The 23,150-nt window shown below is 45.7% G+C and overlaps 1 protein-coding gene and 1 long non-coding RNA gene across 2 annotated transcripts in view; one reads left to right on the top strand and one right to left on the bottom strand.

Moving 5' to 3' along the window:
• Positions 1 to 403: 403 nt before the first annotated feature.
• LOC117245020 lies at positions 404 to 8,344 on the top strand. Its single transcript, XR_004499135.1, has 2 exons — positions 404 to 520; positions 7,240 to 8,344. It is a non-coding gene; the product is annotated as an uncharacterized LOC117245020 (long non-coding RNA).
• HGD (homogentisate 1,2-dioxygenase) overlaps positions 2,886 to 23,150 on the bottom strand; it is a 24,484-nt gene continuing 4,219 nt past the window's right edge. Inside the window, exons 2-14 of the mRNA XM_015641704.2 lie at positions 21,406 to 21,477; positions 18,446 to 18,534; positions 16,687 to 16,792; positions 14,424 to 14,483; positions 13,850 to 13,941; positions 13,230 to 13,264; positions 12,036 to 12,115; positions 11,807 to 11,906; positions 9,352 to 9,476; positions 8,667 to 8,771; positions 7,390 to 7,516; positions 3,882 to 4,063; positions 2,886 to 3,280 (exon numbers count right to left, since the gene is read on the bottom strand). Of these exons, the coding sequence (XP_015497190.1) occupies positions 3,149 to 3,280; positions 3,882 to 4,063; positions 7,390 to 7,516; positions 8,667 to 8,771; positions 9,352 to 9,476; positions 11,807 to 11,906; positions 12,036 to 12,115; positions 13,230 to 13,264; positions 13,850 to 13,941; positions 14,424 to 14,483; positions 16,687 to 16,792; positions 18,446 to 18,534; positions 21,406 to 21,477 (1,305 nt within the window). The 3' untranslated portion in view covers positions 2,886 to 3,148. The remainder of the gene's footprint in view (positions 3,281 to 3,881; positions 4,064 to 7,389; positions 7,517 to 8,666; positions 8,772 to 9,351; positions 9,477 to 11,806; positions 11,907 to 12,035; positions 12,116 to 13,229; positions 13,265 to 13,849; positions 13,942 to 14,423; positions 14,484 to 16,686; positions 16,793 to 18,445; positions 18,535 to 21,405; positions 21,478 to 23,150) is intronic.

The following is a 23,150-nucleotide window of genomic DNA, read 5'->3' as shown; positions in this document are numbered from 1 at the left end:
ATAGTGAGCTGAATGTTGTCATATTATATGTAACTAGAATTTCCACTAATTCTGTGGTTCTTGTGAATGAGAGACAAGAAGTGTAAGATAAGGATTTTTATTTTGACACTGACTATCTTGTAGTGTAGGAAAATTCATCCCTGTAGGGGGGCTGTGTTCAAAAAAAAATAAAAATAAATCCACCACCAGGCATATCTTAATCTTAGGCCTGCAAAGATGTATTTCCTGTTTATTCTTATAACAAGTTTTTCCTGCCCAGATCCACTGGTATAGAGGATTCTGGAATTGTTACTGCCAATGTACTGAGCTGTGAGTGCAAGGAAAAGATTTTTGATGCATGCTTGAATTTTTACGTGGACTGTAGGTGCCATCATGATCCAAACAATCCTCATTTTTCAGAGACTATGGGAATGGTTTCTTCCCAGGCACTGAGGCTTGTGCCAGAAGATCATTCTGATACAAAAGTTGAAAACTTCCCTGTCTGCTGGGAGAGCAGCCAATGTGAAGTCAGCAAAAACAGGTCTACTGCATCCTTTCTTTTCCTGCATGATGAAGATGTAAATATGAGCCATTTGCAGTCACTCTCCAGCAGAGTGAGTTGATGAGCTTTTCCACATAATCACAAAGTGGCTGAGGTTGGAAGGGACCTCTGGAAGTCATCTGGGAGGGAAGTCATCCCTCTGCTCAAGCAGAGCCATCTAAAGTGAATTATCCAGAATCACGTATATATAGGTGGCTTTTGAGTATCTCTAGAGATGAAGACTCCACAACTTCCCTGGGCAACCTGTGCCCGTGCTCAGTCACCCTCAAAACAAAATCACTCACAGTGTGGGTTTTTTATGGTATTTTTTGTTTTGGTTTGGTTTTTTTGTTTTGGTTTGGAGGGGTTTTTTGGTTTTGGGATGTTTTTTCATTGGTTGGTTTGGGGTTTTTTGGTTTTGTTTGGGTTTTTTTTAAACTATTTTTTTAAGTGTTTCCTATTGCAGCTCTTCTTGTGTGGGCCTTGAAACATTCAGACTGTGGAGCTTGGCACTTACGCTGTGTGCAGAAACTGGACTAGTCAGTGCCCTGGTTTTGCAATCCCATATGTGCTCCCAGCAACTATTTTGCACCAGTTTCTGCAGCTTGTTCTGCTAGTTTAACTAAAGCAAACCCGTATTATTCTCTGCAGAATAGCTCCTAAAAGACTGTCACAAATGATATTACAAGATAGGGCTGTGGATCAGTGCAGAGAGGCATCAGTGCATGGAGAGAGTGGTATTTAGGGAAAGAAATAATTGCTTGTCTGAGCGTGCTAAATTAGCTATTCTTGCTGCCACAAACTAATTTGATCTCCCAGGACCCATTTCCTCAGCTAATTGGAACTTGAGTTGCCACACATGTAAATTCTCCCTTGCAGCTGTATTTGTTTCAGGCCAGCTGAGCAAATGCTTCAGGATGGGTTGTGGATGAGCACAGCGCCTCTGGTCTACTAGGCCAGCCTTGGATTGATGCTTGCGGCACTTGCCACAGCCCTTTGCTTTCCAGCCCTTTCCAGCCCTGAGTCTCTGATGCTACATCCCTGCAGATTTGAGCATGGTGCTTGGGAAGAGGCTGCCCTACTTTTTCTCTCTTGTTATTTCCAGAACTCTCCAAGCTGTTTTCTTGCTAGGAATGAGCATGCCATGCTGCTGGAGGTGGGGTTGGTGTTTGAGGCAGTGGTACTGGGTACAGTGAGGAAGGAAAGAAAAGTTTCCCTTCAGGTATCCAGGGTGGAATTTTACCCTTGACTAATGTGTTACCACCCATATATGCTTTGGTGTTGTGTCTGTATGAGAGAAATTCATGCCTGTAGGTCACTGGATGATAATTTAGGTCCCAAACAGAAAAAAAAATCTCTTCCTCTGCCTGTGAAACATTTAGACCTTATTTATCCCTGGATCAGTCTGATTAAATCAGCTTCTCTGGCAAATTGATTCTCCCAAATGTCCTTTCCTGAATTGGCTATTTTAGAGTAAACGTCTCCATGTAGATTTTATAATACTTTGCTCAAAGCTGATGCCTTTTTTTTTTTCCCCAAGGACCTGGTGCAGATCCAAAACTGATGATGGATGTAACTGACTGATAACTGTGTGTCGCAGGTCTACATTTCTTTCTCTTTGGGAAAATTGCTTCTCTGGGGAAGTAAGAAATATAGATCTGGTGGCACCAAGTTTAGAAACTTCCGTGTGGGTATGTGCTAAAATACAGGCCTGAAGTGTCGGGTGCCAAGGCTGTGCTCCTGGTTCCCAGTCTTCTTGGGCTTTGCTTGCTGCCTCCACCCTGTGGAATTCACCAGCTGGGGGTGACGCTTGTATACTCCAATCAATGTTGAAGTCCCCCATCGAGTCTGCAGTTGAGCTTTTTTCCAGGTACCTTCCCAGGAACAAATGCCTGGACTGGCCAGAGAAGACCTTTCCCATTTGCTATGCTGCAGGTTAGCATAGAGCTAGGGAGAGAGTTTGTCAAGTGCTGACAAAAAAGTCAATGTTGCAGCATGGCCAGAGCGTGGGATAGAAACTTTCCCTCACTTAGCAGTGAAGTGCTTTGGATTCTCCAACCTTTTTTCATTTGTGGTCTACTTTTCTGACAACCAAGTCTTTCCTTGGCAGCCCTCCATGGATGAGCAGGTTGAAGTGGCTTGCTTTGATAGTGGACTTAGGCTGGGTAGAGCCTTCAGCTCTGTTTATAAAGCTCTTCCCATACAGAGAGCATACAATGCTTTGTCAGTCCCTGGCTTCTCCCTGGGAAAGACACACTGGGTTCTATTTTCAGGAGGCCCTGTGAACAGGAGCCAGCTGTCACCTCGTGTGCACAAAAGGTGCAGTTTTCACACCAGCTACATGTAGTGAGAGCCAAGCAAGTACTTCAGTTTCAACATGTCACCGGAAATGCTTTAATTGGATACTTGAAAGTTAAGAATAATGGTTTTAATGCATAACCCATTTTTGATAGGTTTTAATGCATTTCCCACATTATTTAGGGATGATTGTTTTCATGGCTTGGTGGCTGGTGGAAGTGCTGTTCTGTGCTGGAGCATTCTGCACTGCCCGTGTTGACTGTGCCATCACACATGGGTATGCTGGATTCCCCTGCCTTCACTCATGTTGCATGTACCAAGCACTTCCCTTTACTTGCATTTAGGGTTGAAATGGCTTTTCAGAGGTTCCCAGCACTTGTAGTAGTTTTTATCTAGGCGATTTGAGGTTTGGAGGCCCCATTTGGTGACAGCGAGGCTGAGGGATGATTCAAACATGAAGGCCTGTTGGGAAGAGGAAAGGTAGGTTAGGGGATAAGAGGAAAAAATTAAATCTAGGCCAGTTGTCTGCTCTACCACAAACAGGATTTGTATACGTGGTCCGGTATTTCCAGGTTCTGTCTTCAGCCTGAACAACTCAGGGAGAATGCTCTTCAGACCTGGCAGAATGAGTCAATGGTGGAATTAGTCAGATCTCAGGAGTGACTTTGGACTCCCTGCCTGCCCAGGAAAGCCAGGTTGTTCCAAAAGCTCTAGTTCAAGGTCTGTTGATGATCATCATTAAATTTTAGGGGGTAGAGACAGGAGTACAGTCAGGGCATTTGCTTCTTTGCCCATAGGCTAAGACAAAAATGAAATTCCCAGCTTCCTGCTCAGGCAGCAGTTTACGTGGGCAGATGATCAAAGCTGCCTGGCATCGGATGTCTCAAGGGGAGCTCCTGGGAGCTGAGCTGTGCTCATTGGGGAGGGAACTGAATGCTGCAGCAGTTGGGTCCAAGTACTTGTCCACCTTGCCAGCAAGAAGTGACAGTACTAGGCTTTGGTTTAAAAGTGGGCACTATGCCATAGTGTACTCCAACTCCTACAAGCTCCCTTGGCTCCTTACCATGGTCCCATCTGCAACACGCTCTGGCTCCAGCTTGGCTTTGCTCGCCTTCTCAAAGCAGTCAGCATCTGGCCCGTGAGGGGTCATCATGCTGTGCAAGCTGCCGCCTCCCGGCTGAAAACCTTCCTCCTTTGCTTCATAGTGGCCTTTGATGAGCCCCATGAACTCGCTCATACAGTTCCCTGCAGGAGGCAAAGAGAAGAGATTGCAAAGAAGGGTGGTTGGGAGCGATCACAGACAGCCTGACAGCTCTTTGAAACCCATGAGCTAAACTGGTCCAAGCAGAGGGCAGAGTGGAAGTTTCTAGACAGGGTATCATGCTAGGGGACAACAGGGATCCTACAGGCAATGCTTGTAAAGTTGTAAAGGATTTTATTACCTGGATCCAGAAAAAGAGCTCCCTGATAAAGGATGTTCATTAGAAATCACCTTAATGAAGGTGGTTCTATCAATCCCTAAATGACGTTGTTAGACCTGTGCTTTTCCTGCCATTTTGAGCTGTGTAAGTAATACACCTGTATATGGACTGCATGGTGTAACCTGATTTTACAGGCTTGGATAAGGGATTGTGAAGCTTTAGAAATCATCCCTGAGTTACAGGCTCAATATACCTGATCAACAGCCTTATGAGAGAGCTTGCTCTGCTGTCCCAGGTTATAAGCAGGAAATTATTTTGATACTCTTCTACCATCTTTAGTGCAGTCAGGCACTTATGCTTTTAATTCATGCATTATCTGCCTATTTCTCTACAGCCACTGTATGCCCAAGGACAAGGAGCCAAATTCTGTCCTTCCCTGAGGAAGAATACTTTCAGTAGACCCTCTGAAACCACTAGAGTAATATACCACTAACTTAGGCAAGGATGGTTATATCTAATCATTCAGTACTTACTGAGTTCTGCTCCCTGTAAGCAAAGTACTTAAACAGCTGTCATCCAAGCTTTCAGCTTTCCTTCACCTGATGTGACTAAAGAATATGGCAACTTTCTGCTCAGCAGTTAGTTTTTGCAAAACCAGGACATGCTTCCGTAGCTATTTTATATATAGCCCTTTTTAACCACTAGTTCAGTCTTTGTTAAGTACAACCCAGGGTCTGAAATGTTTAACAGCAAAACTAATTTAGCTCAAAGCAGGGCTGGCCTATATATGTATGCAAACAATCATTAATTTTCATTCTGAGTTGTCAGTGTCTCACATAAGACTGGATAGTTACAAGCTTTTCATTGAACCTGGTCATGTACTGCACTTGGCACATTTAAACTGCTGTACAGACCCTGAGAGCTGGATAGCCAATTTGTCTGCAACAGGAATTTTAATATCTCTTAGGAAGACTGGGCAGGTAAGTAGGAAACCAGCCTGGAACTTACGAGATAAGCAGAGTCTAGTCTCTTCTTTGCTTGCAAATTTCATATGTGATCCCAAGCAACTTAGGTGTGCCTCCCTTTCCTGTTAGTTAAATAGTGTTGTCTACAAGTAGGATGTTGTGCAGTTAAAATCTCTTAGTGGCCAGTAGGTATTAAGGACCCACTATCATGAGAATCCCATAAGCACTCTGTCAGACAGAATTAATATATGCCCATGGTATAAAAACTGTATCAGAGATTTTCAGTCTAAGTTCAAAAATACTTAGAAGTAATTCACAGTCTCTAAGGATGTAAATGTAGCCAGGAGAAGTCAGTATTTACAAGCTGCACAGCCCCCTTTGTATGTGAAATTGTTATGTTGTCTAAGAGCAATATTTTTGAAACATCATTGCTATACTTGGGGCAAAGTTAATGAAATATGAGAACCGTAACTCTTGAGTGCATCAAAATTCTCTGAACACAGGCTTTCCACTGTGCCTGAGGAGAGGAAGCAACAAAGGATTTCTGGCAAGCAAAATAAGCCTCTTGTGAAATATTTGGAGGGAAGGGAGTTCAGCAGAACTGAACTTGTTGAAATCAATATAGTATGTCTACTCCAGAGCTGTTCAGTCCCGTGATGCCTCTCTTAACACAACAAGATTTTCATCACAGCACTTAATTTCAGAAGGAATTAACACGTGCAGAGTCTTGATAGTTGACTATCACAATGTCTGCCTTGCTCACCCAAGCTCTTCCCCTCCATGGCTGGGGTAGGGCAGACAAGCAACCAGCTCATCATGAATTTAGTGCTTAAGCTTATGGCTGAGGTGCTGTGGTCAGGTGAGTAGCTATGGCAGACACAGCTGTCCTCATGGGTACTCTTAGATCATCACAACATGGACAAGAGGAGGAGGAGAGTTCTTTTTGTCTTTTAGCACAGATGAAGCAAGGTTGAACACCTTCATATTTGTTATGGCTCACAATGCATCTGTGTAAAATTAGCACAGCTCTGGTGATGAGCAGCCACTCCACTATAGTTAACCAGCAGTGTGTCTCATCTCTTAGGGGCTAGAAAAAGTGCCTTGGCACTATCCCAGCCAGTCAAATGTGTTTTCATGTCACCCTCATTATTGCAAATGAAAGCAGAATGACAGGGTAGGACTTTGCCTGTGGGATTTACTCAAATGACTGCAGAGCTGCCTGCTATGCTTGCAAGTGCCACTAATTCTGCTGGCCTCCAAGGTGCTTGGAAATAATCTAAGTAGCAGAAGGAACTGGCTGTTAAACTGTGGTTAGTAAGTGTGCAGAGAGCCTCTCAGCACTTCAAAGTGACCACAGCATGGTCACTTGATAGCTTCTGAGATGGAGCCTGTTATCTGTTGATGTAAGGGGTGCAGGATGGCCAAGATTTCCCTCTCAGTCTCACAGAGCAGGGTGTCTCATCCTCTCCCTGGAAGGGCAGTCCCATGTCTGGAATCCAGTGATTTCTAGCATCCATTCAGTGCAACATATTGCCATGCTCTGCCAAGACAAAGCCAAAAGACTGCCAAAAAGAAATCAGCTCTGCAGATGGCAATCAAATCCAAAAAATATCAACCAACTCCCTGCCTGAGAAGCCAATTCCTCATCACTGGCTTCTTAAATGTGAGCAGTACCTCCATCACAATGGAGGTGGTGAAGAAGGGCTGAAGAGAGCCAATTCCCTCCTTTGCTATAACTCTGATCTCACTATACAAGTGCAAGCTCTACACCCCTCTGTGCTTCTCACTGTTTGTAAGATGGTATTTCCCTTTCTCCTGTTCTTTATCTATGTACTCTAATGAGATATTAAGTGATTCTTGGCTGGATGACAGGACAATATCTGACTCATTTGTACAATGCCAAGTTCAATATGCACCCAGGCTCTGTGGGAGCCCCTCGAGTACATCCATCTATGCAGAAGCAATGAGCCCATCACCTCTGAGTTTTCATGAGATGCTTTAAATAGGAACATCTTTGGATTTGTCCATTTTCCAGGGAGGACTGACTGACTCCAAGAAGCTGACTAACTGAGCCAAGGAGAGCAAACCAGACTGCTGCTTCCCTGTGCATGGACTCAAATAAATGGAGATGTGTTTCTTTTCTGCAGTCCTGGGCTCAAGCACAGCCAAGAAAGCACAGACGTACGGTGGTAGTAAGGTGGACGGAAGGTGTTGTTAGCTACCCCCCATCGCGGCGGGAATATGACAAAGTCAGCAAGAGCCACTCCAGCACGGGTTGTCTTGGCTGTCAGGACAGTGAAGATGGAAGGATCCTGGAAAAAAGCAAGGCAAAAAAGCATGAAACATGCTCAGAGCTGTGCTCACATCACTCAGGTGGTAATAAACCTGACTGATTCAGCTTCTCCTTTGCTTAAACAATTTTGTCACCTGCATCTGATAGTGTAGATGAGATTTGGGACCCTGGGGAACAGCACTCAGTATCACAATTCCATGCTGTACAGGGGGGACAAGAAATGGGTCTGGATGGTTTGTCCTTTCCTTCAACAGCTTTGATGATCCTTCCCCACCCTGGCCCTTGTAGCTGCCAGCATAGATGAGGAGGGTGGACAACACTGCAAGAGGAGGTACTGCAATTCCAGGAGCAGTCTCCAACACTCCTACCACCAAACCACACCTTTTCTTCAGCCAATTACAGAGGACAGGAACATCTTGCTAGAGGTATTTAGTCTCATGGCCCTGTTAGTTTACAAATGGAGAAGAAATTGCAGAGAAAATTTTGGCTTGTTGAAATCTCTAGTCCAGTAAAATTATTTTCTGGGCTTTGATCCCAAACCTGTCCTTCTTCTGGCAGATTTTTCTGGAGTTTTAAACAATACTCTCTGTTGGTTTTCTCACTAGAAATGCTCCAGTCTCCCTTGCAAACCCACTTGCATTGCTGTGGGCATCTCTCCCACTGGACTGGTTTCCTTTTTAGATGAGTTGTTCACATTAGTTTTGGCTTTAGTTATTTTCCATAAAATCTAGAAATTATTACATTGAAAGCTGCCAGCTCTTCAAAATGAAATTCAGTCCTGGACTCAGAGGAACCAGAGGAAGGAGTCTGTCCAATAGCAAGAAATAAATTAAGGCAAGAATTTGAAGCAACAGTGTTTTTGCTGAGTTGCACAGTGTATGTTGGCATCAGTATTCATTCCTCCTCCAGGGCACAGAGATTCTATGCTAAGCTGCACAGAGCTGTTTAAGAAGCTGATCAACCTCCAGTTATGCCTCTGTACCACAAAGTAGAATGTATTCTCCTATGAAATCTTAGTTTGGACTCAGGGGAAGCAGCACAAAAGATTTCACGCTGTTTCTTAGAGCACAAGATATTTAAGAGGCATAGAGCCCCTGGAGCTCGGGGTGGGTTTGGATGCTATGGGAGCCACAAAATTTTGCTTTGCCTTGCCCAGTTCTAGAACTTACCGCGTGGTCAAAAGCAACAGCATTAATGACCATGAATTTTTCCAGGTGGTATTTGTACGGCGTGTAGTTCCCATGCCAAGCTACAACATTGTAGGGTGAGTAATCCTAGGAAAGCAAAGAGACAGAGGATTACCACATACACCCTTCCAACATGCTGCACATGTGCAGGATGCTGCTCTTTCCCAAGTGAAAAGTGGGTTTAGTACTGGTTAGAGGTACACTGACAGCTCTTTAAACACAGCCCAGTGTTGTGAGGATGAGGTTTTCCTCAGCATTTCTGCTTGGTGAGCCTCAGCCTTCTCTCTGGGGTTTGGTCTCTAAGAGCTTTTGAGTGCTCAGGCAGTGTTTGGACAAGGCCAGCTGAAACACCAGATCTCTGGTAAGGAAACTCTGGATTTTCAAAGTAGCACCAGCTCCTCATTTCTATGTTGTCACTATAAACATATAGAGGTGAAGACCACTGCTGAGTTATTGGACAACCAAGTCTTCACAAACACTTTTTTCCCAGACTGAGGATCCTCAGCTGGGAAAATGAATGACCCAAGAAGACAAGGGCTCAGTTCTGCTCCACATAACTGAGCAGGACTTCATGAGATGACATCCACGCTACAGAGCTGCATATCCCAGGCCATGCACTGGCTGTCACTGCGCTTCAGTGTTACCTGTTCTCCCAGGACATCCTCACCTGCTGGGCTGCAAACAGCTTGCCCTGGTACTTGCTGATCACTGTGTAGCCCCCCGGCACTTGGCGGTCCTCATACCATGCCACAGGCACCAAGAAGTCACGTGGGTTGGCCAGGCCATTGGCTCCTGGGAAAGAAGGAGAGGTGACAAAGCTCTTTGGGCAATCTGCTAGTGAAGTGAGAGGTTGGTGCAATCTCCTGGCTTTGTGGATGGCCTTCTGTGTTACGAATGACCCAACTGCTTCTTGGCCCACCATGAAACCTGAAATAGTCATGTACTTCTCATGCTGCTACGAGTAGGTAATTGTAATTCGTCCTAGTGTTCAAGTCCATGCTCCCTTTGTGACTAAGACAGGTTTCCACTAGTTGACTTTTGAACGAGATTAGTACGTCATCCTCAATCAAAGGCATGTAACAACCAGGAATTAAGTGAAAAATGGAGGATGAATTGTGCTCTGTTCCTGGATATCCTGCTGACAGGATGCTTAGCCATGCAGAAGTTACAAGGCATGTCATGAGGGGGCCAAATACATTTCTGAGTGCTAGCAAAGAGAGCAATAAAATAGTGATACCTACAGACTTGGGCATAGTGAGGGGTTGCTTAATGTGAAGAGTGCATTTTCAAAGTGCAAAGCACCATATGGGTGCTGGAGCATTCTTCTCCTCATTAGTATTATTGTTACAAAGTGGTTTTGAATTTCTTGGATAAAAATGCAGACATTACTACCCGCTGCTAAGGTTTAACAGTCACCGCTTTTCTCCAGCTGTCACCTTTTTTCAAGTGAAAAGTGAAGTTGAAATAAAGTAAGACTGAAATACAAAAGATCTTGGTCTCTGAGGGGAAGGCGGGTAGGTGGTGAGAAGAGGAGCTCTTATAATTACCACCTTCTGAAAAGGTTTACAGGCAAGTGCACTTTTTTTCTTTTCTCCAGAAAGTAAGCCTTATAATAGATTCCTGCCTTCTGGAGACAAAAAAAATCTCCCAAACCAAAATCCCAAAGAAAGTCTAACTGTGTCTGAAAAAACTAGCTAATGGGAAAACTTATAACAAACAGGTTGGGCAACCGTATCAATAATCAAATGGAGCAGGCATGGGGTATGGTAAGTGAGGGATGGCAGAAAGCTGGCTAGAAGGCAAGCTGTTGAAAAATCACTGTAGGCTCTATGTGGAAAATGATGTGCCCAGCATGTCATACAGAAGACATGCTCACGTGGGGTTCCATTGAACAGCTGCAGGCTGGGTTGGTTCTCCACTGAAAGAAGGACCAGCTCCACTTTCACCATGGCCATGAGATACAAAAGCCCCTGAATGCAGATGTGCCACACCAAGCTTGTTACTGATTGATAATACCAATTAATTTGCTTGAAACATGGCCAGTCCTTTAGATCATGCTGAGAGCTAAAAATATCTAGTGGGGGAAAAAACCCCAATCCAGCCTAAAACAAAAGAACCAACCCCAAAATACCTGACACTGAAAGTAGAGAACTGTTGGCACTGGTTTTGTGACTATTTTAGCTGTTACAAGAGGAGTTTCACTTCCCTTCCCTGAAACAATCTTAGTAGAAGTAACCAGGAGGTGTTTTTCTCAGCAAGATAAATTTGGAGGCAAGTACCCAAAGGATAAGGAAGGTGATATAACCTGAGCTGAGCACTGCCAGAAAGCTGACTGGGAAATCACAGTGTGGGCAGCAGGCCTTCAGATGCTGCGTCCCCTCACAATATCTTTGTCATGGCATCAAGAGGCTGTGCCTTCACAATCTGTGAGTCTGCACAGATGAGGAGGCATCTGGCACAGAGGATCTGTGATTTATGAGAGCTAGATCTGCACTCACTGAAAGCAGATCCTCCCCAGCAGCACCACACAGAGATGTGAATGTGTTGCTGATCCAAGTCCTGTGCTGCTCATTTTATTGGTTTCTAATTCTCCAGAGGAAGCAGTTTCTGACTCTAAAGCAATCTAGAGCTCCAAGGTTCCCGGATTAACAGAAGTAGGGGTGAAAAAACCACTTGATTAAATCTAAAATGGTGGGCCTTCAGGAATATCTAATTTTCAGTTGCCTCTGCAATCTGTCCTTCCTTTTACCAGGAAAATTCTCTCCTATCACTCCAGTTTATGCCATATCTCTCAGTATGAGGCATCAGTGGTAATGGCCTTTTGGGTTTTTTTCGGTATGAACAGGTTCAGAGCCAGCAGATGGGGACACGCCAACCAGAACTGAAAAGAAAATAGTAGAAAAGAAGGTTGGAGATAAATGGTCCCTTCAGTTCCAGGGGAATCTCTGGACAATTGGTCTGTCACATTTTTTTGGGCAGATGCTTGCCCTTCTGGGGAATAACAGTGCTAGAATGGAAAGCATCTTTGTGAAAGAGAGTGTGCATGTGAGGATGTGATGGACTTGGGCTCACAATTCATGTCTGTCCCTATGAAATTCACTGTAGGTCTAACAGTTCATTACCAATGGGTCCCAGGTCAGGCAGCTCAAAGTGTGCCCCATACACCTCCAGGATGTAGCCTCTGGTCTCCCCAAACACCTCCACACTGAAACGCATTCCTTGCTGGAAAATAAAGAAAGACACTAGGATCCTCCCAGGACTTTGCTGAAAAACCATGAGCAGCCAAGTGTAGGAGTTGGCTTCTTCCAACATCTGGCTTTGAGCCAGAGGCAAGGTGCATTCAGCCCTTACCTGGATGACACAAATTTCATTTGGCTCCACTAGCATCTTCCCAAACTCAGTTGTGATGAGCAGTTTTCCTTGCTGGGGCACTGTGGAAATAAAATGCAGGCAGAAGAGCTGAAGTAGTGTGATGATGGCCACCTTCTCTGTCCCTTTCAGAGCACCCAGGCTTCAAGGAAGAGCACGGGGCCTTTTATGACACACCTATAAAGGGAATCTGGGCTCCCATGCAGACTCTTGCAGCAGAGACACCCGCTCTGGAGTGAAGCTTCCTGGCCAGCCCCATCATCCCCACATCACAAAACATACTTGTATGAGCCAAAGCTTCCTGGCCCCTTGGTGTAAGGTTTGCACCAAAGTCCAAATAAATGGGATGGGTCCATACCTCTCTGTCTCACAATCTTCATATGAAACAGTGCATCTACCCATCTCATGACTGTGGCAGTGTGAGATGTCTGGGAATAACTGCTTCCTGAGGGTAGAAGCAATACTCTGCTAACATCTGCATTATTTTCCATGACTGTCCTGGCACAGGAGAGCTCACATTTTGACTTGAAAAACTAGCAGGTTTACAAAACCTGCCCTGGCATTTTTATTTCACAGTAGTGAGGGAGGTGAGTGAGAACAATTTAATAGCTATTTGATGGGACAAATGTTCCCGTTGGTGTCCCGAGGGCATTCCTGTTCCCTACTCAAGAAAGATACAAGCAAATATCTGACTTCTGATACCACTCAGAATATTTTTCAGCATGTGTGGACTGTATGTGTCAACCTCCACACTCACTGTGGCAGTCTGGTTGCCTGAGGCTGGCACAGCACGGGAGCTAAGCTGCCGTGCCAAATAATCTTGGGCTAAAACAACAAAGGCATCTAACTGTAAACTGTTCAGAAATCCTGAGGTTTATGATTTTTCAGAAAACCTCTGCCTGTGGCATGTCTAATGCCAGTCTGGGGAGCACTGGGAAATGATCCCTGAACAGCATGGCAAAGAAGCTGGGTCACTGCTCAAATTGTTGAGGTCTGGCACAGGAGCAGTGCAACTTGCCCAACAGCCGAGCTGGTGCCAGATCACCAAATGTGCATGGCATGGGGGTGAAGCCAACCTTCTCCTCAAAATCTTGGCTGTAGAGCCCCAGGCTCTGGAAGAAAAAAGAGGCAGGTAGAACAACTTGGAGGAAAAGAGAAGCCAAAGCATCAACTCACCAATCAGGAAGTCTCCATCTGAATTATAAAGGCATCTAAAGAAAAATGGAAACACAAAGGTTAAGGTTCTATAAACCCCATGCATTTGTGCACATCACAGCCACAGCTTGGGCGTTTTAAGCTGGGAGACTGACATGGCAGTTTCATAAATTCACAGAATATTCTGAGCTGGAAGGGACCCACAAGGATCATCAAGTTCAGCTCTTAAGTAAATGGCCCAGCCTGGAAACAGGATGTTCTTTGACCTCTGGTCCCTGCCTTTCTACTCATGGGCACATCAGCTATCGTAAGGTTGGGAGTGGGGCTGATTTCCCCCCTGAGCCACTGCAGGGAGCAACAATGATGGCTGCATGTGTGTTGAATTCTGAGGAGCAGCTAGAGGACCTAAATCCAACACATCTCTTGCTGCACCCCCATGTTCAGCTCCCTACTTCTCTTGGTGGTTCCTCACCCACTCCTCCAGTGTTTGACCACAGAGCACAACCTGCTGTGGACATGGAGAGCACGCTTGCTTGTGCACACCCAAACACAGGACATGCAGGCATGCTGGGAGCTGGACTCAAGTTGGTGGCAGACAGACAGGCTGGAGCAGCCTGAGCCAGCAGCACAGTGGCACTGACCTGTCGATCATGGAGGTGTTGCAGACAAAAATATGGACTGCGATGCCATTGCGTCCTCTGGGCTCACCGGCGCCACACAAGGTGTGCAGTCCCTACAGCACAAAAAGCACCAAAAACCCAAAGCACCAGAGGTGAGCAGAAGGCAGGGGAGCAGGGGCAGCCCTCTTTCCTCCCCTCATCCCACCCTCTTGCTGAGTCTCACCTCCTCTCTCATTTCCCACACTGCTACCAGCCTTTTCTCTGCGTGGCCTTTGTCAAATGTGCTGGTTTCTCTTTAATACAATAAGGTTTCTTAAAATCCATGTAAGCTAGTGTTTTCCAGCCAAGGGTTTGGGGAAAACTGATGGTTGGGGCTTTTTTTTATTTTTAAGAGTCCCTTGAAAGTCAATGAAGAAAATCAAGCCCACTGCCAGTTGCTTGAAATCTGCAATCCTCTCCCCTCCCACAGATGCTGTGCAAGCCCAGTGGTTTCAAAACTGCCATTACCCCAGTTCTGAGCATCTTGTGTGCCCTGCCACACCCTGAGGGGAAACAGAGATGGAAGATGCCTGGATGCCTTAGTTCCCCAACTTACGCTCACAAAATCCATCTTATTCTGAGAAGCTTTTGGAATCTCAAAAGGTTTCCATCGCAGCTAGATTGCAGGAAACAAAAAACAAGAAAGAGGTGCCAGTGATCAGAACACAAATGGTGCAAATTCAAAAGAAAGTAGACCCTTGTCCTCTCTCTGCTGAGGTAGCTCTCTCTTTCCTCTCTTTCCTTGTTGCCTTAATCATCTGGTTTGCAAGTGGGATTTCTTTTTGTTTGGGTTTTTTTTTGGTGTTTTGTTTGTTTGTTTGTTTGTTTTTTAAAAAGTTTTTATTACAGAGGCTTTTAAAATGTTTAATCATAATTTTGTAAAGTAATTGGCAGGCCTGTATAGGGCCAGGGTTAAAAAAGCCCTATTTAAGATCTGTCTCTATTAATAACTTTTGAGAGCAAAGAAATTCAGATAAGCCAGCTTTCCACAGTCAAATTGTTATGGTCCCATGCTCCATGCTGAATGATTCAGTCCTTCTGTGACCCAAACATAACATTCCTGTTTGCTCCACCTCATTTTCCCCACATCCAAGGCAGAAATAGCTCTGCCTGCATGAGCAGGAGCCATGACCAGCACTAATTACTTCTTGCAAAGCCTACTGAGGTCCTCAGGCAAAAGGTGCCAGAGGAGCCCAAAATATTTGTTGGATTTGAATCCACCTGCATCGTCTCACAAGAAGTTCCACGGTTTATGTTTGTCTGGAGGATTTTTTTGTTTGTTTGTTTTGTTTTATTTTTTGGGTTTTGTTGTGTCTTAAGGGTTTTTGTTTGTTTGGATTTTTTTTGTTTGCGTTTATTGTTTTTTTTTAACTGTGACATTTGTTATTGGTATTTGTTTTCTCCCTGCCTCTCAATCATAGCTTCCTTTTGTCATCTCTGTTCCAGTCTGGAGAGCTTTCTTCTGTTTCTGCATTTCTTCCTCAGATGCCACTCCATATTTTTGCATCACATTTGACTCCTTTTCAGTTTTGTCATCTGTCTCTTTAATAATTCTGCCGTTGTCCTTGGATAATTTTAAAGTGTCATTTTTCCCATTGACTTCAATGGGCTTTGCATAAGGTGCCTCCATATGGCCATCTTTTTAGATGGATGAGGATTACTGAAGCTCCTTAAGTACCTGGGTGAAACACAAAGCATCACAGGGAAGAGTAGGTGTTGTCCAACAATCTGAACCTTGTCTCTGGCTCTGCTTCAGAGAGGATAAGAAGGAAAGCAGGAAAGTGGCTCCCACTTACTGCCAGGAAATACTCTTCTGGGTTTGGTGGTTGCCATTGAAAGTGGCAAGAGAGGGAGTGGGCAGGAGCTTTGCAAGTAAATGGTTTCAAATGCTTAAGAGCTGGGCATCTTGGAATTACTGTAATCATAAATAACCATAAAGGTAGATGTAAAAGGGCATCAAGGATGGATGAGGTGATAACAGAAGTCATTGGAGCTTCATCTGGGAAGGAGCACCAAAGGTATGTAAATATGAGCCTGTCACTGCTCCTTGGTCAATGGCTGGAAAACATATTCCAGCCGATCTGAGAAATTATTTAGACAAATGGTGAGGCTGCTGGGAGGCTGGAAATTAACTAATCATTATGCATCAAAGGGCAAAACCTTAGAGAAGTGAAAACCAATGACCATGAGATGATGTTGAGAGGAGAATGGCAACAGATCAACAAAACCAAATATTCTGAGGCTGGCAGGGAAGAAATCATGATTAAAGACAATGGCAAGGCTATAACAGAGGAAGACAAATGCCATCTCTCTGTGTGACTGTCCAGAAGAAAGCGAGATTTCCCATGAGGGCTGCAGAGAAATGGGCTGGCAGCCAGTAGCCCCTCCAAAAGCACAGGGAAGGAGAGGATGGATGGCAGAGACATGCAGCTGCTCTGCCAGCTGAGCTGGGGCATGGGAATTTGATGGGGAACACTGAAGGAGAAGAGAGAGCAGGTTAAAAGGTGGCCAACAGGAGCCCCCCCAGGGAGATGCCAGGTAGCACAGATCTAACCCTGTGGCACTGTAGCCGTGCTGGGAAGCAGCACAAGGATCTGTCAAGATGGGAAGCAATAAGCATTGAGGGCTGTCCTTCCATGGGTGACCATGGTGAAGAACAGTAACAGGTGGTGGACAAGACCCTGCTTCTGAATTGATCAGAACCCCAAGAACTCATGGCTCTGCTCAGACTTCCTGCAACTCAATGCCTTTGCACTTCTGATTAGTTTGCCATTTGACTGTCCTCCTGGCGGGACCAGGGCTCCTTCCAGCATGGTTACCTGGTTGGGGTCAGGCTCAATTTCATCCCAGTCGTGTGTCAAGTGGCCCTCCTCGAGAGGTTTGAAGGGTTTGTGGCAGACTGAAGGTAGGATTCGATACAGCCAGCTACAAAGAAGGAAAACACCAGGATTAGCCTGGGGAAGAGGTTAAACCCTCTGGGTAGCTGCTGGCTGATTGAGCTCCTAGAATAATATTTACATGGGTGGCAACTGGAACAAAAGGTTTATTAAATATCAAATTAATGATATTAATATTAAAATTACATAGCAAACAACAGCTCACAGCCAGAGGTTTCCAGAGAGATGGCTTTTATTACAGGCTCTAAATACAAACATGTCCTGTTTTAGATAGGTAAATGTGTGTTTACGTGTAATTACTTACGTCTACATTCACACATACACATGTAAAAAATAAGGATACAGTTTTTTCTGTTGCTGAAGTACAGCAATCTCACAGTTGGAAAAAGAAGCTTGTTTAAACACAGCTATAAAGCGGCTCAGACAAGATAGGGATGAGCAGTGTCCAATGGAAAGAACAGAGGATCTCTCTGGAGACAGCCTGTGTCTGAATTTGGATGGATTACAAAAAGTAGCATCCTATGCTTGGTTGGCCATGCCCATTCAGCAAAGCCCAGAGTTTTAGGAGGTCCCCCATGCCTCTGTCACTGCCTGGGACCATCACTTTCCTTCCTTGCTGCCTGCTGTGGCTGTGGGCCCTGCCAGCACTGCCACCCTGGCATCCACACACCCTGCATGGTGCAGCCAAGCCTGAAGCTGGGCTTTCAGTCAGGTGAGAGAGCAGAGGTCATCAGAAAAGCCTGAGCTAGGCAGGGCAGCCAATACTTTTGATGTATTAACAGTGGTGGTTGCAGTTTGGGAAAGTGGGAGAGGGGAGGAGGGAGCTCTCCCTTGAGAGCTGGAAAAATTCCATCAAGGACAACTTCGTGCAGCAAACAATGATTCATCCCTTTCCCACGCACACTGAGAGCTGGCACCAGCCTGGAGAGCAGAGGCATCTCAGATGATGCATTTGCCTTTCATTTGAACAAGCAGCAAAAGGGACAGAAGAGCCACAGTGGGAGAAGCAAAAAGAGAAACCCATCTTCTGCAATCTGGTTATGGCTGGAGCATGACAACCGGGACAGAGCTCTGGGAAGCTTGCTGCTGGCTGGAACAAACTGTTCCCAGCACTGCTGAGGTGTTAAAGACCATGCTGGGTGCCTGGCACTTTTTTGAAGCCCTGGGCAGCCCCAAAATGGGAACAGACTGAGCTAGCAGCTCACTGGCCCCAGCCAGTGTGCAGGAATATCCCTTAGGAGGAAAGAGTCTTTCTCAGAGGCTTGGCTCTGACACTGTCCACCATCAAGTGTTTCCTAATGCTAGTGGCAGGGGTGATCTTTCCATAGAAGCATCAGGGCTCAAACCCCAGGGTTGTTTCACACAGCACACATAACCCTTTCAGGACCATGTGCTCCCTGTGAGAACATCTCCCCCCTTCCTCATCTTGCTCAGAAAACCACTTTCTTTCCCACCCTAATCACTCCTTTCTCAGCATTTTCTTAACCCACTTGCCCCACCAAAGCCTTTTCTTCCCTCTCCCACGGTCTTCTGTCCTTGTCCCTCTCCCAGTGCACAGCAGAGGCTTTTTACTCTTCTAGCTTTGCAGGAAGCACTGATGGCACTGAGGTAGCCTCTCCACCACTCCCCAGTGCTCACCCCAAGTGCCACATCCCCCACACACTGCCAGGGGTCACGGTACCTTCGCTTGTTGGTGGGCCGGGGACAGGTGAAGGCAGAGCCCGAGAGCTGCTCCGCGTACAGGCCGTACGGGCAGACTTGTGGGTTATTCTGGATGGGAGAAGGAAAAATAAGGAGTGAGAGGCAGTGGCATGGAACTTGGCTCTGAAGCCTCCAGTAGAGCACTGACACAGCAAACAACTCCCACATGCTGTAGGGTGCTGTGCTCTCCTGAGGCTGTGCTTCTGCTCCGATACCTGTGTGCTCTTGCGCCTCTGAGGCACCAGCCAGACCCCAAACATCATTCCCACATGCCACAAACGTGCCCTAAGGAGTCAGCACAGCCACTGAGGCAGCAGTGGAGTAGGCTGCAAGGGGCGGTGCTGCACTGGGTCAGAAACAGGAGTATCAGGGAAAAGGAAATAATTCCCAGTGAATACAGACTGAAAAGCAGATCAGTATCGAGCACAAACTTTTCTCAGACTAAATGTTCAGAGGGGTTACCCCAGACCATCATGTCTGTCTGGCTTTCCAGAAGGCTAATAAAGTCTTACAGATGCTGAATGCACTGATTTCTCCCTTTTCTTCCTGCCCTCTGCCTATGGAACCGGTGCCCAGAGCAGATGTTTCGGTGTCATACTGCTTCCTCCTGACAGTGCTGCTTGCTGCCCAAAAGCATCAGTGACCTGTGTAGGAGCCTTTGCTTTCCTGCAGGGTTTCTGCACAGTGAGAGTCCTCTTTTGGAGTACAAAGGGGGCACTTCCCCCTTTGCAGAGCTGTGGGTACAACTAGCACAGGTTTTGGCAACCCTTATGAGTTCATAACTGGAGGACAGATTCCTCTTTTTCAGAGAACAGAAAATGAGCATTTTGATCTAAGTAGGCCACCATCTATTTATTTGAGATGAGCAAGAAGCAAAGACATCCAAGAACTGCAGGAAACACCCCAGTGGGACAGTCATATACCATTTGCTATCCCCTCTCTCTCCTGCAAGGTCTACTGTAGCATCCTGTGTCCTGCTGCTTGGCAGACCAGCCATCCATACAGTATCAAACCCTGCTCTGAGAGGTAGGCAGAGGGGAGAGCTAAAGCTCTCTGAGTGCATATAGCTTCTAGTCCTCCAGCTCCATCTTGTCAGTACAGGTATGCAGTGAAGCAGGGGGATCAATAACCCTTGGAATTTTTATCTTAGCCAGCACTATTGCAGATGCCAGTCTTATAAATACTGCATTGGAGAAAGGATCCACTCCCGGGACTGAAGATCTTTTTTGTCTAACTTGTTTTCAGATTTTTCTATTAACTCTTTTGATACAGGCTCTACATACACTCTTTCCAGATGAGAGCCCCTCAGCCAGGAGCTGGAGGAGTCTGCTCTGGAAAGTGGTGCTGCTGTGGAATTCCTCAAAGAGCACATCCACCACATCCCACTGCCTTTTTAGGCCAGCAGCCAACACTATTGATCTTCCAGTTTTAAGGTGCCTCTATCTTACTTTTTTTCTAGCCAGCCTCAGTAACAAGACACTGCACCAGACAAACTACCAGCCTCAATCAGCACAGCAGTTTGTCTTCCTTGTGAGCACACTGTGGGCTGCCATGCAGACCTAGGGGACATTTGCATTTAAAGTGTCCCTGTGTTGTGTGTTAGTGTCCTCACTCACAACATGTAAAATATCAGAACTGGGGAAATCCAGAAAACTCAGGAAAAGCAAAAGTTGAAAAAGTCTCCATTTGAGAGAGAGATTTAATTCTACTGGCCTCTTTGCATAGATGGGATAGAGGAGCACCAAGGGATGTAATTGAGTAAGAATCAAGTAATAGAATCCTAGAATGTCTTAGACTGGAAGGGACCCTAAAGATCATCTAGTTCCAACCTCCCTGCCATGGACAGGGTCACTTCCCACTTGACCAGGTTGTTTAAAGCCCCATCCAACCTGACCTAGAACATTTCCAGAGACGGGCTATCCACAGCTTCTCTGGGCAATCTGTACTAGTGTTGCACCATTCTCAGAGTAAAATATTTCTTAGTATCTAATCTAAACCTGCCTTCTTTTGGTTTAAAGCCATTCTCCCTTGTGCTATCCGCTACATGCCCCTGTGAAAAGTCCCCCTGCAGATCCCTTGTACTCCATTTATGTACTGGAAGGTGCTATAAAGTCTGCCTGGAGCCTCCTCCAGAACAACCCCAACCCTCTAAGCCTGTCTTCATAGGAGATGTGCTGCCATCCAAGTCCAAAGGATTACAGGAGATCCAAGGGAAGCCACAGGCAGCCTCAGGGTGTGTGCTGGTGTAAAGGAGACCAGCACAAAAGGAGGTGAGAGAGGTTTAACTCTTCAGGGTTTCATTCTTGCCTCTGGGCGCCAAGACGGTAGCACCACATGGGTTGTGATTCCTTTCCTTAAAACAGAACAACCCCACATAATTTATTTTCATCCAACATGTTTAGAAGTTACTTTTAAAAATGAATCTCTCAGTTTATTACTACAGGCATTCACGTCCCCTTCCTACAAACAAGCTTCTCCCCTGCCAAAGACTCGTATGTCAGCTTCATTGAACCCCATTCCTACAGAAGTTGTGAAATATGCCTCTCCTCCAGGAGCATCTCTCTGACAATTTTCAAGCTTCTGCTCTGGTTTAATCCAGAACTGGTGCCTTCCTTCTCACTGTGGCTGAGCCACTTGTATTGCAGACTCCTTTTGGAAAAAAAAAACCCCTGTTGCTGAGCAGAGGTAATTTAGGCAAGTCTTAACACCCAAGGTGAATCTTGGAAGTTCACAAATAACTTAAAAATAGAAAGTATGAATAGAAATCTTTAGTTCTGACTTTTGCCAGCATCTAATTACTCCAGTCTTGTATAAAGAAGGTTCCTGGAGATTTTCATGGTGGCAGAGAGAAAAGAAACACGTTAAGATGAAAAGCAGTCAGGGGATTAGATATTCACTCAAGAGTGTATTTTGATAAAGCACTTAAAAAAACCTCAGTACCTGTCCCTCTGGTAATGCTCCTGGACAGCGTGGATCCTCAGAAACATGTTCATTTCCAAATCCCGACATGTACTGTAAAATAAACCACACAGCCCATCACTGTTTTGAAAACACAATCAAAACCCCTCCAAACAACCCACCCATTGCTTTCCCATGCATTTTTCCAGGCTCTTTGTATGCATTAAGACTTTCTCAAGTGATCTGCTTGCATGTTGCCACAGACCATTTTCACAGCTCCTGGATTTGCTTCATTAGCTAGCCATGTGCTGGGCTGGGAAGTACAGATAGGAATTGCTCTCCTAAGTCTGCATGTCTATTCTGACTACATTCTGCTCCATCAAGGCACTTGAGAATTAACCCAAATATCACATATACTGTCTGACTCAAGGACAACAGGGTGATGGAGAGGAAAAACTGTGCACCAACTATGGATATATGCTAGCACCATTCATGTTCAGTCTGATTTTGCCTCAATCATGGGTGTTCCAAAATCTGCAGACTGCCTTTCAAATTTGTTCACTGGGTCCTCAGATTCTTAGGGAATGAAACTGGGAATCATCTGGTTGACATGCCTTGTGATAAATTCCCATGCTCAAAGAAAGGGTCAGGATTTAGATGGGATGAGGGAGGAAGGGAAACACAGCCAAGTTAAACTGTGTCACTGATTTGCCCTAAATAAGCGTTGTCCTGTTGGGCATGAACTGTCCACCATCATGGTAGTAAGCAAGAATTAATCCATTACTGAGTGCTTGTCTGGGTCTCTAGAGCAGTGAATTCCCAAGAGACCCATGGGTGGAACAGACCTACATTCCTCCCATACCTGTCCTGCCTACAGCTGCCATGGTCTGGGCATGGCTAAAAGCCACAGGATAGAGTGAATGCAGATCCCAGCTTTGCAGCACTGGGAAAAGCCCCACAACAAGCCTGAGACACATATGGGAAGCAGGAATAACAGAGATCTTGGCTTTGCATTGTCAGAAATGTAAATACAATCCCTTCAGATGCTACAGGAAGCCACAAAGCAGCTCTGTTGAACTCTGAGTGAACGCAGAGGTGTTTTTTGGCAGCGACCAGTGGTTCAGCCCCGTGGCCTGGGGAGGGAGTTAAATATTAATGTTGCCCTCTAACAACTGCAAAGAGTAGCAGGGCTGCTCATCAGCCTTCAGACAGTAGTGCCAGGATGGCAAAGCCCAGGAGCCCTAGGGCATGGCTGTCACACATCCTGGCTGTGACCAGCACTGAGCAGCCCTGGCAGGAACAGGAACCATCCTCAGTGTGGTGTGACCCCCCAGGAGGCACAGGTCTGTGATTAAAGTGGACTGATGAAGTCCCTATGCCAGGTTTATTTTATATATAGTACTACAGCACCTGGATTATTCCCCCAAGGGGTGCTCAACCTTGGGCAATTTGCAGCCACCTTATGATTTTCCCAGTGTAGCAGACGCTCAGAGAGCAAGCCTGAAATCTCCTGAGAAATCAAATGTTTTCCTCAGGCTCCTTTCTTCGACCTGTAAGAGAAGACCATCCCCAGGGGGCCCAGGCTGGAAGCCCTGCTCGGTCTGAACCTGAAAACATCCTGGTTTCCATCGGTTCAGGGAGGATATTTTTCTTGTCTTGCAAATGAATATACATCACTAGGAGCTGCTCTCCTCTGGGTTCTGCAAGCAGCATATTGATATGCAAAGCAGTAGGTCACCTAAGCAGCCTTGGCAAATGTATTGTATTGGAGCATTTTCCCCTCTCCC

This window comes from Parus major, chromosome 1 (genome assembly GCF_001522545.3).
Source record: "Parus major isolate Abel chromosome 1, Parus_major1.1, whole genome shotgun sequence".
Taxonomy (NCBI): Eukaryota; Metazoa; Chordata; class Aves; order Passeriformes; family Paridae; genus Parus; species Parus major.
The sequence above is the reverse complement of the archived record's forward strand: the minus strand, read 5'-3'. Positions and strand labels throughout refer to the sequence as shown.